Here is a 17,262-nt window from a genome sequence, read left to right as displayed (position 1 = left end):
TTCCAGATTGGCAAGATGCCACTGGGGGCAGCTGTCAACAGTGATCGGCGTGATGGCTATGAACAAGCAATGCACAGTATGTGTTTCCCAACACTCCGGCCAAGGGGCCAAGTGGTTTCTTTGTTTTTTTTAATAATTTTTATTTTTTATTTATTTATTTATTTATATTTTTGGCTGTGTTGGGTCTTCGTTTCTGTGCGAGGGCTTTCTCTAGTTGTGGCAAGCGGGGGCCACTCTTCATCGTGGTGCACGGGCCTCTCAATATCGTGGCCTTTCTTGTTGCGGAGCACAGACTCCAGACGCGCAGGCTCAGTAATTGTGGCTCACGGGCCTAGCTGCTCTGCGGCATGTGGGATCTTCCCAGACCAGGGCTCGAACCCGTGTCCCCTGCATTGGCAGGCAGATTCTCAACCACTGCGCCACCAGGGAAGCCCTGGTTTCTTTGTTTTAAACTACCATTCTGAGGCTGCATAGGTCAATGGGACTTTTCCTCTGGATGCTCCTCAGTGCATAAAAATTTGGGGGGTGGGTGCTGCTTCCTTTTAGTAATAGAATCTATTAATTTATTTAGAGAGTAGAAAAGTATAATACAAGGAATGCCAGTTTGGAAGTCAGGAGATTCAAGTTCTAGCCTCAAATCTGCAGCAAGAAGCATCTGGTTTGGCTGAAACTTATTCCACTCAAAAAGTATATTCCCAAGAGTAAGTGAGCATGAGATGAGTGGCTTGAAACTGCTGTTTCCTGATGTGGTCCCAATTCCCACATGCCTCTTGAACGGCAGCATCTCACTGCCTTGAGTATGTTCTTGTTTTTAAAGGTGAAAATCTTGCAAGCCAACTACTTCATTTATTGGTCAAAGACAGCAATTTATTTCAGTGCTCAAGTGAAAAAAAACAAAACAACAAAAACAAAACAAAACAAAACCACCACCAGCTCTGTTGGACTTACCAAGGTAACATGATCATCTCCCTCATGGACCTCCCTAAAAGATTATCAAGGGTAATTTTAACAACGCTCAATTTTTCTTTTACATACTGACTTTACCCAATTCTCATCTAAGGCACAACTCCAATGTTGTGTTTGTCTTTTTGGAAAATGTCTTAAGCCAAATCAAGAGCAAGGAGCATTTAAACATATACAGGCATAGGCATATAGTTCTGGGCAATTACCACTGTCATTAATCTCTTAGTAGCTGAAAAAAATAGCTACTAACATGGAAATAGCTCTTTGCAGTTAATAGTGTAATTTAATGTGTGTTATTATCTCTAATGGGCTGAGGTTTACAGCTCACTTTTCACTATGCTAGGGTTAGGGGCAGAGTGATGGCCAAGGAGGAGAATTCTGCCTGGAGAAGCCACTGGCTGTCCTGGGAGAGGAGACCTGCAGCGCCCTTGTGCTATATCTATCACTGATTCCCTGGGCAGGTAGCTGATGTTGGTCCAAGATAGCAAACTACAAAGTCATGGATAAAAATACAAGACAAAGAGTCATGAAAACACAATTGAAAAAAAAGTTATTTATGTTCTTTGTTCAACCAAAGGTTTCAAAGCTGAGTTATATTTAAACCTACACAGTCCCCTTCTTACAGCCACACACATCTCCCTTGTTCTATGATCAAGGCACACCTGTCAGAATGGCCATCATCAAAAAGTCTACAAATAACAAATGTTTGGGAGGATATAGAGAAAAGAGAACTCTCCTACACTGTTGGTGGGAATGTAAATTGGTGCAGTCACTGTTGAAAACAGTATGGCATTTTCTCAAAAAACTAAAAATAGAACTACCATATGATCCAGCAATTCCACTACTGGGTATATAGCCAAAGAAAACAAAAACACTAATTCAAAAAGATAAATGCACCTGAATGTTCATAGAAGTATTATTTACAATTGCCAAGATATGGAGGCAACCAACGTGCCCATTAGCAGATGAATGGATAAAGAAGATGTGTGTGTGTGTGTGTGTGTGTGATGGAATATTACTCAGCCATAAAAAAGAATGAAATCTTGCCTTTTGTGACAACATGGATGGACCTAGGGAGTATTATGCTTAGTGAAATAAGTCAGAAAGAGAAAGACAAATCCTCTATGTTATAGCTTATATGTGGAATCTAAAAAGTAAAACAAATGAATGTATATTAAAAAAACAAACAGACTCACAGATATAGAGAACAAACTAGTGGTTACCTGTGGGCAAAGGGAAGGGTGGAGCAGCTAGATAGAGGTATGGGATTAAGAGATATAAACTACTATGTATAAAATAAATAAGCAACAAGGATATATTGCACAGCACAGGAAAATATAACCACTATTTTTAATCTATAAAAATATTGACTCACTATGTTGTATACCTGAAGCTAATATAATACTGTAAATCAACTATACTTCAATAAAAAATTTTAAAACACTCACGTCAGTGGTTGTTGCTAGAAAAAAAAAAAGGCACAATACATTAACAATTTCTGGCCACTTAAAATACATCACAGTGGCAGCAAGACCTCAAATCCACAGCTTTGAGCTCCCAAGTCAGTTTCACCTCCACTAGGTGGCGCTCCATATTAACGCAGTTCTTCAGTGTTTGTGGAGAGAGAGCCTGGGGATGTTAGTGGTTGGGAGTCTTTAACTTTTGTCTGCCACTCTTTTTAAAGGAGCATGTCTTTGAGAAAGTCTAAAAAATTAGCTGTGTCTCCGAACCCTAAAGACAACCAGTCTCGTAAGTTCCACTGGGAAAGAAAGCAAATGTCGGATGCTACATAGCTGCATCACTTCTCCATGATTAATAACAACAAAATGGTATATAGATGTATCATACCTGTTGCACTGATATACTGTGTATCCAAAGCATAGCTTCTGTCCTGCTAGAAAACCAATACATCCCACTTGCAAAGCAAAAGCAAATCAGTTATCAATTTACTCAGATGCTCCTACAGCAAGAATTCCAAAGAATTAGAGAGAGAGAAAGAGAGAGGTGGGGGAGGGAGGGATGGACCACTGAGAGAGAAAGGAGGATAAGGAGGTTGGCAAAAAAGAAAGTAAGGAAGTGAACTTGAGAAACAGAGATGGAAGATGAAAAGAAATAAATAACTACGAGAGACTGAAAGGGTCCTTGGGAAAAAGAGTAGATACTGAAATAGAGAAATTGATTCAGGCCATACCTTGGGCAAAGCATATTTGGGCAGCTTCATTTGGGCAAACGCATTCCTTCGGTAGGAAACGTAGTAGTGTGGCCGTCCTCCTGATGTCAGCTGGAGCATAAACATAAAGGGTGTAAGAAGAGCTACTATGACAGTTACAGGTCACAGAAGGACAGCCCCTGAATGGAAGGGGGTAGCTGCCAACACAACAGCGTAACTGAGTACTGTGGGCCAGTGTAAAGAATTGACATTCAGTTCAAAAACAACTTAGACAGTGTATGTGAGTTCAGAGGCCCAAAGTGAACCCACTGCACAAAACTACAGTTCTTCAATTTGCCCTGCGATGCAGAAGTCAGAAAACATTTATAGCAATTTTTTTTTTTAATAATACAAGCCTTAGGGTATATTGGATCTGTGTCCTTCACCAGCCCAGCCATCTAGCCCCAAGACTTTGACCACACAAACAGGTCCCTGGGCCAGATCAGAAGGGAACAGTCCAGGTCACACGGTGGCAGAACGGGAGCCCCCATCTCGGCACTGAATTCCAGTTTTGTGCAGTCACACTGCTGGCTGTGAGCATGTCCCACACACAGCAGTGCTGCTGATGTGTTAGACGAAAATCCAAGCCAGGATCGTGGCTCAAAATCATTCTAGACCTCAACCTCCCAGAAGAGAACGAATGGTGAGCTACCTCCCCCGGGTCTGCCCAGAATGTACAGCCCAAAGAACCCCGTGAGTCTGAGGGAGGGTGAGAAGCGCTGTGGTCTCCAACTCAGCTGAGTACCATGAGGTGCAGGCTGGCAGCGGTGCACTGCCACTCTCTTTCTCCTTCGGAGCCACTCTCTTTCTCCAGCTTTATTGAGATACTATTGACATATAGCACATGCAAGTTTAAAGTGTACAATATGATGATCTGATATGTATATACTGTGATACGATCACCTCATATAAGGTTAGTTAACACCTCCATCCTTTTACTTAATTAAGATTTTGCGTCTATGTGTGTGATAAAATTTCAGATCTATTCTCTTAACAACTTTCAAGTATATAATACAGTATAGCCACCATGCTGTTTATTACTTATTCATCATATAGCTGGACATGTACCCCCTTTGACCGGCATCTCCCCATATCCCTAGCCCCCAGTCCCTGAAAAGCACCTTTTTACTCTCAGTTTCTATGAGTTCCTGTTGCTACTCTTAACCCGTGTAAACATCTGGACTTTGAAGTCATCTGGAGTTTGCATACTCAGAATGTCAACAAATGCTCTGGGTGAATTTTCACCAGACACGTACAAGTGTGACTGGAAAGTTATCATAGTCACCATGACGCGGCCAGACCACCTCTTAGTCCTCGTGACGGGTTATATGTTCATAGTGGCCTGGGTAGAAAATATATACAACTCTAAATGCACAATTGATTTTCATTTGTGAGTCATATATGTGGATTATACACTGTTACTAGAAAACAGGAAAGGTCCCTGGAAGCAACACTGATAGAGAAATGATTTATACATAGAACCAACATGGGTAACCATTTCCCATTTTAACGTCACTTGATAATTTGATGCTGAAGTTATCAGAATGCTCATTATTCATTTTCCTAGAGGAAAAGGGTGTGTGTGTGTGTGTGTGTGTGTGTGTGTGTGTGTAATTGTGAACTATTTTAAAAGTACATAGGCTGATAGTAAGGCATTTGAACAGTTACTTCCCAATACATGGGATTAAATATTCTAAATTATGATTTCTTGTCCAAGTAAACATACTAGTATCTAGAATGTCTCAATCACAGCGAAATTGTATATATATTTATATATGTAAACTATTTAGCAATTGTACCTTTGTCAATTTTAACATGGAAAGCAGTAAAGGAATTTTTGGGGTTTTTTGTGTGGTTTTTTTTTGTTTTTAAAGATTACTCTTTTTTTTTTTTTCTTATTTATTTATGGCTGTGTTGGGTCTTCGTTTCTGGGCGAGGGCTTTCTCTAGTTGCGGCGAGCGGGGGCCACTCTTCATCGCGGTGCACGGACCTCTCACTGTCGCGGCCTCTCTTGTCGCGGAGCACAGGCTCCAGACGCGCAGGCTCAGTAGTTGTGGCTCACGGACCCAGTTGCTCCGCGGCATGTGGGATCTTCCCAGACCAGGGCTCGAACCCGTGTCCCCTGCATTGGCAGGCGGATTCTCAACCACTGCGCCACCAGGGAAGCCCAAGGAATTTTTAAATGTTTTCTCCAAACAAGCCTAAATTTGTCCTTAAATGTGGAAAGAAACAAAGCATTCTTGTTCCTTCTCTCTTCTAAGCACTCCTGAACCCTCAGCTTCTCGGGTTGTTTCCCAGTCTTGCGGAGGTGAGAAACCTGTCTGAATCCATCTCCTCTAAGTTCTCTTGACCCTGATCACAGTCGTGCCTGTAAACAGCAAAGGCCGATCACGCTCCCTCGGCTCTGCCTCTCACCACCTCCAGCCACCCCACAGCTTCCTGCTACTGCCTGTTTCTCTATTTTGAAGGTGGGTACTCAAGAGGGGCGTGTGGGCTGACTGCTCTCCTGATAGGAAGAAACTGACATATCTGCTCGGTCCTCTGGCTGAGTGAAGGGAGCTTCTTTAGAACGCAGGCGACGGGGATGACTGATGACTGCAAGCGTGCCTGGCTCTGGAGACAGCCTGAGTCTTCTGAGCAATGCCTCCAGGACCCCACGTTGACAAGTCCTCCAGACACCGCCCCAAGGAAGGAATTACTATTCTGTTAGTATAGAAGCTTCAAACTGGTAATGTTCCTTTTGTTAAAAAAAATAATGCCTTGGTGGGGGGGGGGGTAAGCTGGGACGAAGTGAGAGAGTGGCATGGACATATATACACTACGAAATGTAAAATAGACAGCTAGTGGGAAGCAGCCGCAGAGCACAGGGAGATCAGCTCGGTGCTTTGTGACCACCTAGAGGGGTGAGATAGGGAGGGTGGGAGGGAGACACAAGAGGGAGGAGATATGGGGATATATGTATATGTACAGCTGATTCACTTTGTTATAGAGCAGCACCTAACACACCATTGTAAAGCAATTATACTCCAATAAAGATGTTAAAAAAATAATAATAATGCTTTTTTTTTCTTTCTTTATTGCTTTTCAGGGAGTGTAAGCAGGCAAAGGGGCTGCATGAGGAACAGAAGCAGGGAAGGGAAATGTCTTTGACAGAATCAATGGAAGTGGATCTTTCATACCTGAACAAACACATAATCATCCTGGACAATCAAAGAGTCTGGGTCAATGTAGCCTGGGAAAGGTTTGTTTCTGCTGGTCTCTGTGCAGTTCTGCATTTGGCAGGTTAGGTATTGTGAATCTGAAAAAAACGAGGGTGGGGTGATATACACACAGCATGTTAGAGTCAGAGTGGACATCTTCTACTTCTCTTGCTGTCTGCAAGCCTTTCAACAAACCTCACATTCTCTATTAGCTACATTACTGTTATTATTGTCGTTAAAAGTATTATCAGTATTATTTTAGTCACTTGCTGTCAACACCACCATCACTGTTTCCCAGTGCCTCCACCAACTCTTGTCATCCTAGAATATTAAATTCCTGTTAATTAAATTTTTTCCTTCCAAACCCAAATGAAAATCTGGCAATAATGCTTGTGCCTTCTTAGTTATTTTTTCTCATTTATAGGCTTCACCTCCACACTTCGACCTTTAATAAACTGGGAAACACACACATATGTGCAATCATCAATCACCTCACGCTAGAAGTGCTGTTGTTATAAACAATAAGGTGCTATGTGAAGATAAAGGTTTTTCTTCTATTACTAATTGGAAATAAAACAGAATTGAGAGGAGATTCCCAACTCAAAAACTTTGTCCTCATTTTATAGGTGACTAAACTAAGACCTTGCATCTCACCTGAGACTATAGCAGGTGATAAACATATCAGTAATAACAACTCAATAGATTTGATCCCTGTTGCTGGAAGTATATTGTATGAGGGAGGCTGCCGTTGTTTTTCAACCACAACTATTCTGCCCTCTCTATGAATCAGATGTCACTTAAAACTCCCTTTGCCTCCTTGCACTTAGAATAAATTCAAACCCTCTACCACCACTGCTTCAACTGCCCCTCATGCTAGTCTCTTCTCTCCCTGTGATTCTTCTAATCTAAACTGCAATATGTTTAGGAATTTGGCCAAACTTTCTACCACTTAAGAGGCTTCACATTTGTATTCTCTCTGCCTAAACTGCTTCTCCCCAGGTTGTTCCCCAAAGAAGGTCTAGATTTCAGCTTACTGTCACTTCTGAGGGTTTTCCACGATTACTTTCGATAACACTCCATCCTGTTAATTCCCTTAATGGAATTTATCACAATCTAAAGTCACCTTGCTCATGATTTATTTCTGCCCCTCTCTCTGTTAGAACACAAGCTCCATGAAGACAGAGACCTCTTTTGTCTTTGTTGTTCCCTCCTAGACCTCCAGATTCTAAAATTGTTCCAGGCACATAGTACATAATAAATAAATATTCCTTGGAAGATACCACTTTACTGAAATATATCTTTTTGAATGAAAAAGGAAGTTATTTTACCTTTTTTTTGGTGCTTAATGAGTGGGTAAGTTTAATTTTAGGACATCAAAGATGTATGAAGAAATCCACTCTTCCAAATGAAGAAATCAGGACATGATTATTTACATGAAATGGGGGGTAGGCAATCGTATGTTGAGTTGGATATAAGGATTCACTAATTGACTTCCCTGAAGGAAATTTCTAGCACTACTTTTACTGAAGAACTTGGGGAAACCTGTATTCTACAACGAGTGCCACTAGGGGGCGGCATGCACATTTGCTCCAACTGACCAATGGCTGACATAGCTGCTGATAAGCTCTGAGGAGAGGGAAGGAGAGCTTTATCTACAGTCTTCCTTTATCCACAATCTTCATTTATCCCGCTGCCATGTGTGGTGGTGGCGATAGTTCTCAAGTATTTTAACCCATCTAGTCCTCCAAAGAGAAACTAAAGAAAAGCCTTTTACTCTCCCTTCCCTATCTCCTTTCTTAGACATTCTTATAGTTTCATTTTAGGGCATAACTCATGATCTTTCTCCCTGAAGAGAATTTCTGGGACTCATCCCTTCCCAGAACAGTTCTCCCCATGGCACACAAAATCTGTACCTCACAATTTCACACTCCATCAGACCCCTTTACAGCTTTAGTTGACTTCTGTTTTTCAAAAGGCAACTCAGGGTCATAGAAATGGAGATTGGCATCTGTGAGACCTGGGCTTGAGTTGTGGTGTGGTCATAGCTGCATAATTCAAAGGAAATTATCTTCCTGAGTCTTGCTACCTTCGTCAATTAAATAAGGATGCCAATGTCAACTATCTTGTAGTTTGGCTCTAAGAATTTACTGAAATAATATATATGCTAAATGCTTTGAAACTCAAAGTTGTACAAATGTCAGTTGTTACTATCAACTCTAATGTTCCTATTTCCTCTTTTGCTTCTTTTCACAATGATTAGATCAGTTTGGGGCACGCAGTTTGTCCTTAAGAAATCTGAATTTGAGTATTACAGTATATTTCACTATCAGGTACTATCGGGGACCTGTCCAATGCTCATTCCTCCCTGTCTCTTTGCCAGAAAAGCCAGTACTGGACCTGGTGGCTCATCTTTCTTCCACATGAATCAGAAGCTCTGATGTGCAGGGAATAATCCTCTTGGGTCTATGCCCACTCTACTAGCCATCATTTGCTTTAGGAAAAGCCATTTAAACCAGTTCTAGTAAATAAGAAGTGAAAGAGATCTTTTAAGGGGCTACAGGGAGGCACGGCAGAAGACCTTCTGCTACCATACAACACTGAGTCAACATGATGTCCGGGACTGCTCTAGCCTTCTTGTGCATGGAGGGGTCTGACAGTTACGCTTACACAATGAGTATGATGAAGAGGTGGAAGGGACCTGTTCCCTGATGACATCATTGAGTTACTGATTATACTGAACCCAGGGTTGCCCTGTCTCTGTGCTTCTTGTTATGTGAGATAATGAATGAAAACAATTTGAATCAAAGGGTCAGGATTAGGAAGTCTCAAGCTTCAAATTACAAATACAATTTCCAATTAGAATTTCTCAGACTGCCACCTCATGAGGACTTCTTGATGAATACACAGTGCTTGTTTTATCTATAATGGTGTCTAATAGCTTCTTTCTTTTTTTTTTTTTTTTTAATTTTATTTATTTATTTATTTATTTATTTATGGCTGTGTTGGGTCTTCGTTTCTGTGCGAGGGCTCTCTCTAGTTGCGGCAAGCGGGGGCCACTCTTCATCGCAGTGCGCGGGCCTCTCACTATCGCGGCCTCTCTTGTTGCGGAGCACAGGCTCCAGACGCGCGGGCTCAGCAATTGTGGCTCACGGGCCTAGTCGCTCCGCGGCATGTGGGATCCTCCCAGACCAGGGCTCGAACCCGTGTCCCCTGCATTGGCAGGCAGACTCTCAACCACTGCGCCACCAGGGAAGCCCCTAATAGCTTCTTTCTTAAGACCTCAACTTCCTCTTCAAAGGTCCCTGAGCAAGAATAAGATGGAAAATATAAAAATAAACTTTTCACATTTATAACTCAACTATACAAAAATTATGAATCTGAGGGATCTGGGGAGAAATTGAAAGAACAGGGAAACTAATATTTGTTGAACATCTATGTGCCAAGTACTCTAAAGCATGTTCACACTTACTTGGTACATTTAATCTTCACAATACTACAGAGTATAATTTATCAACTGATTTTGCAGATAAATAGAATGAAGCTCCAAGAGATTATAGAAATGGCAGTATGTGGTTTCAAACGGGGTTGGTTGGCCTCCAAGTCTGGTTTACTTCCGCTATGTTGCATAGTGGAAATAATGCAACCAATTGGTTGGGGCCAATTTTTGTTAAGCATGTTTTGGCTTCCAAGTATAAATGGATATACCTAGATTAAAAAAAAAAAAAAAGCCTGTACGTTTGTATTTTTGTGCAGGGTCATTTGGCAATAGGGATCAACATCTTTTCGGTTTCATTTCTGAGAATTCGACTTGAAGAAATAATTAATGATCTATGCCAAGTATTTATCTACTTTGATATTCATCATAGTGTTGTTTATAATTTAAAAAAAATAAGAGAAAACAAAATGGCCAACAACTGAGGAACAACTAAATAGACTGTGGCACATGCATAGTTTGCTATTAAAATCCTGCCTCTAGAGTATATATGAGGAATTACAGAAATGCTTAATGCATTTTATATCATAAAAATAGCTTACCAATTAATAATGTTGTATCAATGTTAATTTCTTAGCTTTGAGAAAGAGAACATGGTGTATAAGATGTTAACATTAGGAGAAGCCTGGTAAAGCTGCACTATCTTGGTAACTTCTCTGTTTATCTAAAATTATTCCAAAATAAAACTTTTTAAAAAGTAGGTTACCAAAATACGTGCATATGGACACGATTTTGTGCAAGTGGTATATATAGATGTCTACATATGTATGTTTACATGGGGAAAATGAATAAAAGATATATATGAGATGTCAACACTTGCGTAGAGGCAGTGATGTGAGAGAGGCAGACAACCAGTGTCAAATCTTTGGTCAGCACCTGTCGGCCAGGGAAAGGGGCCAGGGCTCATGGTGGGCTTGTGGGATCCTGCTCGCAAGAATTAGAGAACCGTCTCTAATTCCTTTGCTTGTTCTATCTCTCTCCACTCCCCGTGCCACATACTGAGGCAGAGCTGTGTAATGAGCTGTTCTGGAGCTGAGAATTACAAAATGTACGACCGAGGGACCCCAGAAAAGCCCCAGGAAGAGGTCTTGAAACCATGTCTTTCTTGGAGAGGTTCAAAGTGAAATTTGCAAGCTGAAGGGGAACTGATCAATTCCCAACGGCCCGCCTGTGGTAAACTGCTCCTGGTGTGTTCTGGTTCCCCTCCTAATGGAAACAGAAAGAAACTGGCTGCACTTCATATTGAGGGACCAATCATTCTTATTCCCCTTGGGGCTTGCTGTAATAACATTAAGCATGATGAACTCTTTCCATATTCAATTCTGGTGAGTGTATGATGCAATTCCATAGGAAGTATCTTGTAATTTGGCATTAATTAACGTCAATTAATGTAGGCAACTGCTAGACTTTAGAATTAATTTCATTACTTTTCCCACACAGATGTTTTCCTTGCCACAGGTAATTAGGACACTGTGCTGCTCTTTTTTAAGCATCTCGCTGTCTGCAACAGCTGCTGCTTGGAATAATGCAATTCCCGTGCCCCCTGCGCTGCTCTAAGGAAGGGAAGCTGCTTTTTAAAGGCCAGGCTTGGAGCAGGGGAACAAGGGTTTAAATGCAGTCTTAGCTTGGTAAACCTAAGCAAATCACCTTACTTCTCAAATCTGTAAAATGGGAATAAACAGGAGCCATCCTGCCGGCGGTTATGAGGACTTAAAACCTCGGTCGGGAAATGTGTTCAGTCCTGTGTCTGGCCGGACTGTGCGCACGGAGTGGGAGCTGTGGCTGTGATCGAAGCACCCCCTCTTTCATCACCAGTAGTGCTCAGTGTGTCTCAAGGGAACCAACTGGGACGCACTACAGACATTTCTACCTGAGACAATAAGCTTCCTTTATATTCATGCTTTGGTTTGGGTTAATTTTTTTAAGTAATTTTTTAAAACACCATGAAAAAGTATTCTCCCGGTGTAATTAATAGATAATAAATATTCTATGCAGGCAGTGTGAGGCAGTGGTTGGGGCAGAACTGGAAACTAACTAGGGCTGTGAGATGACACAGAAGTCACCTTGGCGCCCAGCACACAGGGCAGCCCGCCTGCAGCCAGATTGCTGTGCAGGGTCTCCCTCCCGTTGGAGTGAAGGGCTAGGTCTGAGCTCTTTCTCTCTTGTGTTATGTGACTCTGAGAAGGTCATTTACCAAACTAGGCTTCAGACTTTTCCTCTATAAAATGCGGGTTATTAGAATTTTAGGATCAAAGGAGGATGTTAAAATCAGACTACTGACTTTATGATCCGAAGGTCTTTACCATCCTTTACCCACGGAAACCTCTTTCCTTCTCACTCTCGCCCAAGTGAACAAAGCTCTGTGATGTTGCTGGGAAGTCTGTGTCTCTGGGGCTTCCGCTCTTTTTAAGCAGCACGTGCATTCCTGGCTGACACCCTGTGTTCATTCAGAGAGCTCCCCTGGTTTGAACTGCCTTTTCCTTTCCTGTGATCCTATCCAAATACTTCCTGGGCCCTTCTTCTGTGGAGTTTTTCCTGAGGCTTGGGCAGACCTCTCCCTTCCCACAATGGCTCCATTGATAGCGACAGCAGCATTAACCTCCAAAATAACCAGAGCAACTTCTCCTCTGAGTCAGGAACTGTGCTGAATGGATCACATGCTTTTTCTCCTTTAAACTTTGGAGAAAATCCAGAATAAGGTACTTTTTACAGGTAAAGAACTCCAGACTTAGGGATGATACTTTAACATTGTAAAAGTTTAATTTTAAATAAAACCATAAACTAGGCTGGCAAGCATGAACACTTTAAAGCTCTCTCCCATCCCCCATTAATTTCCAACTTTAAAGCAGAACAGTTTCTAAAGCCCATAATCCATATATAAATTTTTATCTTGTTCTTTCTACTGTCCTATTATTTGGTTTGGAACACTCCTATTACATATTTGCACCCAACACACACTCACACACACACAAACACACACATGTGTGTGTACACATGTGTCAACAAGCTTGTGCTCAGAGAAACTTCATTCCCATCAGGGGTCTAGAGCACTCTGTGGCATGTACCAGTTAGAAACTGAGATCTTCAAAAGTGAGACTCCAGCCTTGACCCCTGAAAGACTATATTGAGGACAAGACGTTTCTGTGAAAATTATAAACTTAGATCAAATGTCCTCCTTCGGCATGATAAGCTTGTGGCATTGCTTTCCTCTAGGCAATCTCTTGATTTTGGCCCAGTATCACTTCCTAAGTGTTGTCTTGTATTGTTAGCCTTTGGACATTCAGGAGGCCATGATTACTACAGGGAAAGTTCTGGAATTACACATTTTTTGCCAAGCACGAGGCTAGGAATTGGGCACATAAGAGAGAACAGGAGGGCAAAATAATTTAGTAGAAATACAGAAAGTCCCTCACCAAGAATGATGCAGTGGGGTGAGTGTATCCTAGGAGGGGTGCAGGTGCAGGTTCTGTGGGTCCCCAGGTGAGGGGCATCTGACCTTCCAACCTCTCCACGGATGGTTTACTCTGTGTCAGGACTTCTCCTGTGACTCTGCATTTATTTTACTTTGCATCACACAGAGCTGTAGACCTGCTGTACCCTCATGGCCTATAGAACACCCGAATATAGAGACTATTTTACTGTTGACTCTAACTCACAGAGGGACAGTTACCTGTGCAGGGGTGAGGGTGGGGACACCCAGGGAAGGCTGGAAGATCTGAGAAAAGCCTGGAAAGCTGCTTGGAGCAGTGACAAGGGGGAGACATCATTCCAGAAAGCAGGAGCACTGGGCCAGAGCACGGGGGCATGAGAGAGAATGGGAGACAGGCTCGGGGAATGTCAGTCAGCTCTTCTGTGAGAAAGTCACACTAGAACTCCAGTTTATGCCAAGAAAAGACACGAAGGTATCTGCAAGGTCACACCCAGCCATGAAAAACCGAGAAGCATGTTTGTTCCGGCAACTTTCCAAATTGAGTTTACGAAGAAAGGAGTGGGAGACGGAGAGACAGAGACAGGGAAAAGGACAAATAGTAGGAAAGAAAGAAAATAGGAATCAAAGTGGAAAGGAGGGAGGGAGGGAGGGAAGGGAGGAAGAAATGAAAGCAGTTTTGTGCATGGGGGAGAAAATACACAGCATGTATTCTCCAGGGCTTTTTGTGGGAGAGGGATGTACGCTATTTACTTAGATGTGTTCATGTGTTATATGAGGAATGCCAGGACAGAGGGTCAGTTCAAGGGACAGCCTCTGAGACACGTGGGTATATCCAAACCACTATCTCTTCATTTACTAACTTTCTATTTTCAACACACTCGATACTGAATATCATACTTGGAACACGATAAACATTCAATAAAGATCAATAAGATGCAATCCTTGCCTTCCATAGTGAAATAAACAGAAGGAGATGACACGTTTGTCTGTCTTCTCTATATTCCAGCCACCTCGGCCCCTGCTACACCTCAGCCATGCCAAACATGCCCATACGCCGTATCCTTCACACGTGATGTTCCATCTGTCTGCAATGCTTTTCCACCCAGCAGACCCAGCTCTCTCCCTTACTTCCCTAAGGACTTGGCTGAAAAACCAAATGCCACCTTATCAGAGGTTCTTTCTTTGACAGCGGCCCCTGCCCCGCCCCATCACTTTTTATCTAGACTCTGCTTTGTTTTGCTTCCTAGAACATACCACCACCTGGCACTATGCATCTGTTCATAACCTGTCTCCCCTAACCAGAAGGTTAAGCTCTATGAGAGTAGGGCCTTTGCAACATCCCCTACTATCCTTCGTTCATGCCTAGAAGGGCAGCTGGCCTAGCACAGATGCCCAACAATGCTTTTCAAACGAATGGATAATAAATAGGGCTGCAATGAACCAGACCTGGCTTCACATCTTAGCCTGCGGCAATGGCAAAAATATTTAGCCACTGTAAGCCTCATTTTCCTCATAATTAAAGTGAGGAAAATAATCATAGGTCCTGCCTCCAAGAGTTCTTGTAAGTAGTGCAGCAGCGCCAGCCAAATAATAGGAATATAATGCACGATCCTAGCATCCGTGTTGCTTGAGAACACATGGGGCAAAGAAGGGCGAAGTATGAGTAAGTGGCAAGATCTTTACTACGCTACCTTTTGTTCTTGTTTTAAAGCAGGAGTCAGAAACATGAGGAATTTTTCAAACCCTTAGAAATTGCCACACATGCATGTTATATGGACTCTGTTGCTGCTGAGTCCTGGGGGAGCCTGAGGACCCAGGAGAAACCCAGTCCTTTGTCCTAGAGTTAAGATCTGGACATCTAACAAGGTCATGGTGAAGGTGAAAAGAGATGAGACATGTCAAGAAAGGACTTTAGCAGGCAGCAACCTAAGTGCCCATTCACTAGCACAGGAATGAATAACACAGGCAGAATCGTCACACAGTGTAAAACGATACAGCAGTGAAAAAGACTGCAGTGGAGCTCCACTCAGCACCATGGACAGAGTGCCACGCAAAGTACTGGGCAGCAAGGCGGAAGGGTACCCAAGGTATGATACCATTTCTGTGAAGTTCAAAATATACAAATCAATATTATACACTGTTTAGGGATACAGACACAAACAACAGAAGGTAAATGGTATGAATAGGAATGACTGACACCCATTTCAGAAGAATGGTTAGTGGGGGTAATCGGAAGATGCAATTTGGGAAGAGGTACTGTGGGCTTCAACTGTGTTTGCATCAATGTTAATTCAGAGGTTGACACAAACTGGTCCATCCAAACCCAGCCTGTCATCTGTTTTTGTGTGACCCATGAACTATGAATGGCTTTCACATTTTTAAATGGTTGAAAAAAATCCTAAGAAGGGTAACATTTCACAACCTGTGGAAATTATGTGAAATTCAAATTTCAGGGCCCATTAGTAAAGTTTTCTCAGAACACACACGCATACACACACACAAAAGATCTGGAGATGACAAATCTCTCTCGCGCACCTCTGTGTTCTCCCCCTCGGGATGGGAGGTAAGGACACGGACCTTCTCACAGATGGGTGAGCACACAGGAGGCAGGGGAAGTGGTAGCACATAATGGATACAAAGGACGGAATTTGAAAGCTGCCCGGCTGAACCTGTTACTGCACTGTCACTGCCAGGTTTTTCACTGCTGTGTGGGGAGGCTCATGTTATCTTATTTTATGCTTTTCTGGTTGGTTTTCAGGGTCGTCTTTAGGCTGCTAAATCAGAGAGGCCAAATTGAAATCAATAGTCTTTGAAATTAAGAGACTTTTGCAATATGAAAAATGGGGTCAGAAGGACACCGCTAGAAAGACAAAGTGGTAGTGGTGCCAAAGCCTGGGAGCTCAAGGTAAAGTAGAGGTCGCGCCCCAACTGCTGGCTGGAGACTCCTGACCTTCACTCTCTCTCCCATGCTGCTGTGATTTTCTTTCCCACCTTACTTGCACAGCAAGATTTCTTTTTACCTGATACTTTAACACCCTCTGGGGGAAGGACTAAGTGCGCCCTCTCTGCTGCCAAGCCCATTGTGATCAGTGTCAAGTAAAATCCTCAGGTCCTGACCCCCGTGGCATTTTCCATTGTGGCCAACTCCAATTCCTCCAGGAGTTCCCCCTTCACTCCAGGCCTTGGCAGCCCAAGGACTACTTACTGGGCTGGCCACTTCCAAGCAGCTGGCATCCCAGGCTTTATCTGTTGCCTATAAAGCTCAAGGAAAAACCTGGCAACCATTCTATACTGGTCTGAATGTCCTCTCCACGTATGAAAGGAGGACACTGTGTGCACGGCACCAAGAACAACCGGAGACGTCTGGTTAGAAATCGGTGGGGGAGTAGAGGACGCTCAAAACCCCGTCAAGCAATGAGGTCGAAGGGAGTTCAGGGGATGCTGTGAAGTCCCTTCAGGTGCCTCCTAAATGTATCTGGGACGTTGGATTACATTTCTAGGATCACTATCTATTCTCAGGTGCAGGTTACTCAACATGGGTGGATGCCTTTCTAAGCCAGAAGAAACACCTCTGGAGTATATCCTTAAGAACTGGAAACTTAAATTTTACTGTAAGAGTGCCTGGCCTTTATATAAATTGGGGGATGGAAAATGGCCTGAAAATGGGTATCTTGCAATTGGATCTTTATTGCCACAGGATGGGAAAATGGACTAAGGTTCCCTGTGTTCAAGTTTTCATGGCCTTTTATCATAATCCCGCTCTATGTGGCTCCATAATTAAAAGCCTGAGGAAACAGAACATCTCTCCTAACATTCTAAATGATCCCCTTCTACCTTCTCCCAACTCTCAGGGGGGAACCAAGCTGCCCCCACTCTTGCAAGTTTCCTTACTCCTCCAGATTCTTCTGACCAAACTAAGGCCCCGCCTCCCCAGAGAAACAATCCCTGCTTGGACAACATTTTATCA

General features: G+C 42.8%; 1 protein-coding gene across 7 annotated transcripts in view; it reads right to left on the bottom strand.

Annotated features, from left to right (window-relative positions):
• SORCS1 (sortilin related VPS10 domain containing receptor 1) overlaps nt 1-17,262 on the bottom strand; it is a 556,698-nt gene that overhangs the window by 131,274 nt on the left and 408,162 nt on the right. For all 7 annotated transcript variants that reach the window (XM_082425095.1, XM_082425099.1, XM_082425096.1 and 4 more), the window contains exons 7-8: nt 6,352-6,470; nt 3,155-3,244 (exon numbers count right to left, since the gene is read on the bottom strand). In XM_082425095.1, the coding sequence (XP_082281221.1) occupies nt 3,155-3,244; nt 6,352-6,470 (209 nt within the window). The remainder of the gene's footprint in view (nt 1-3,154; nt 3,245-6,351; nt 6,471-17,262) is intronic.

Source organism: Balaenoptera physalus (genome assembly GCF_965194825.1).
Source record: "Balaenoptera physalus genome assembly, chromosome: 14".
Lineage (NCBI taxonomy): Eukaryota > Metazoa > Chordata > Mammalia > Artiodactyla > Balaenopteridae > Balaenoptera > Balaenoptera physalus.
This window is presented reverse-complemented; position numbering and strand designations above follow the sequence as displayed.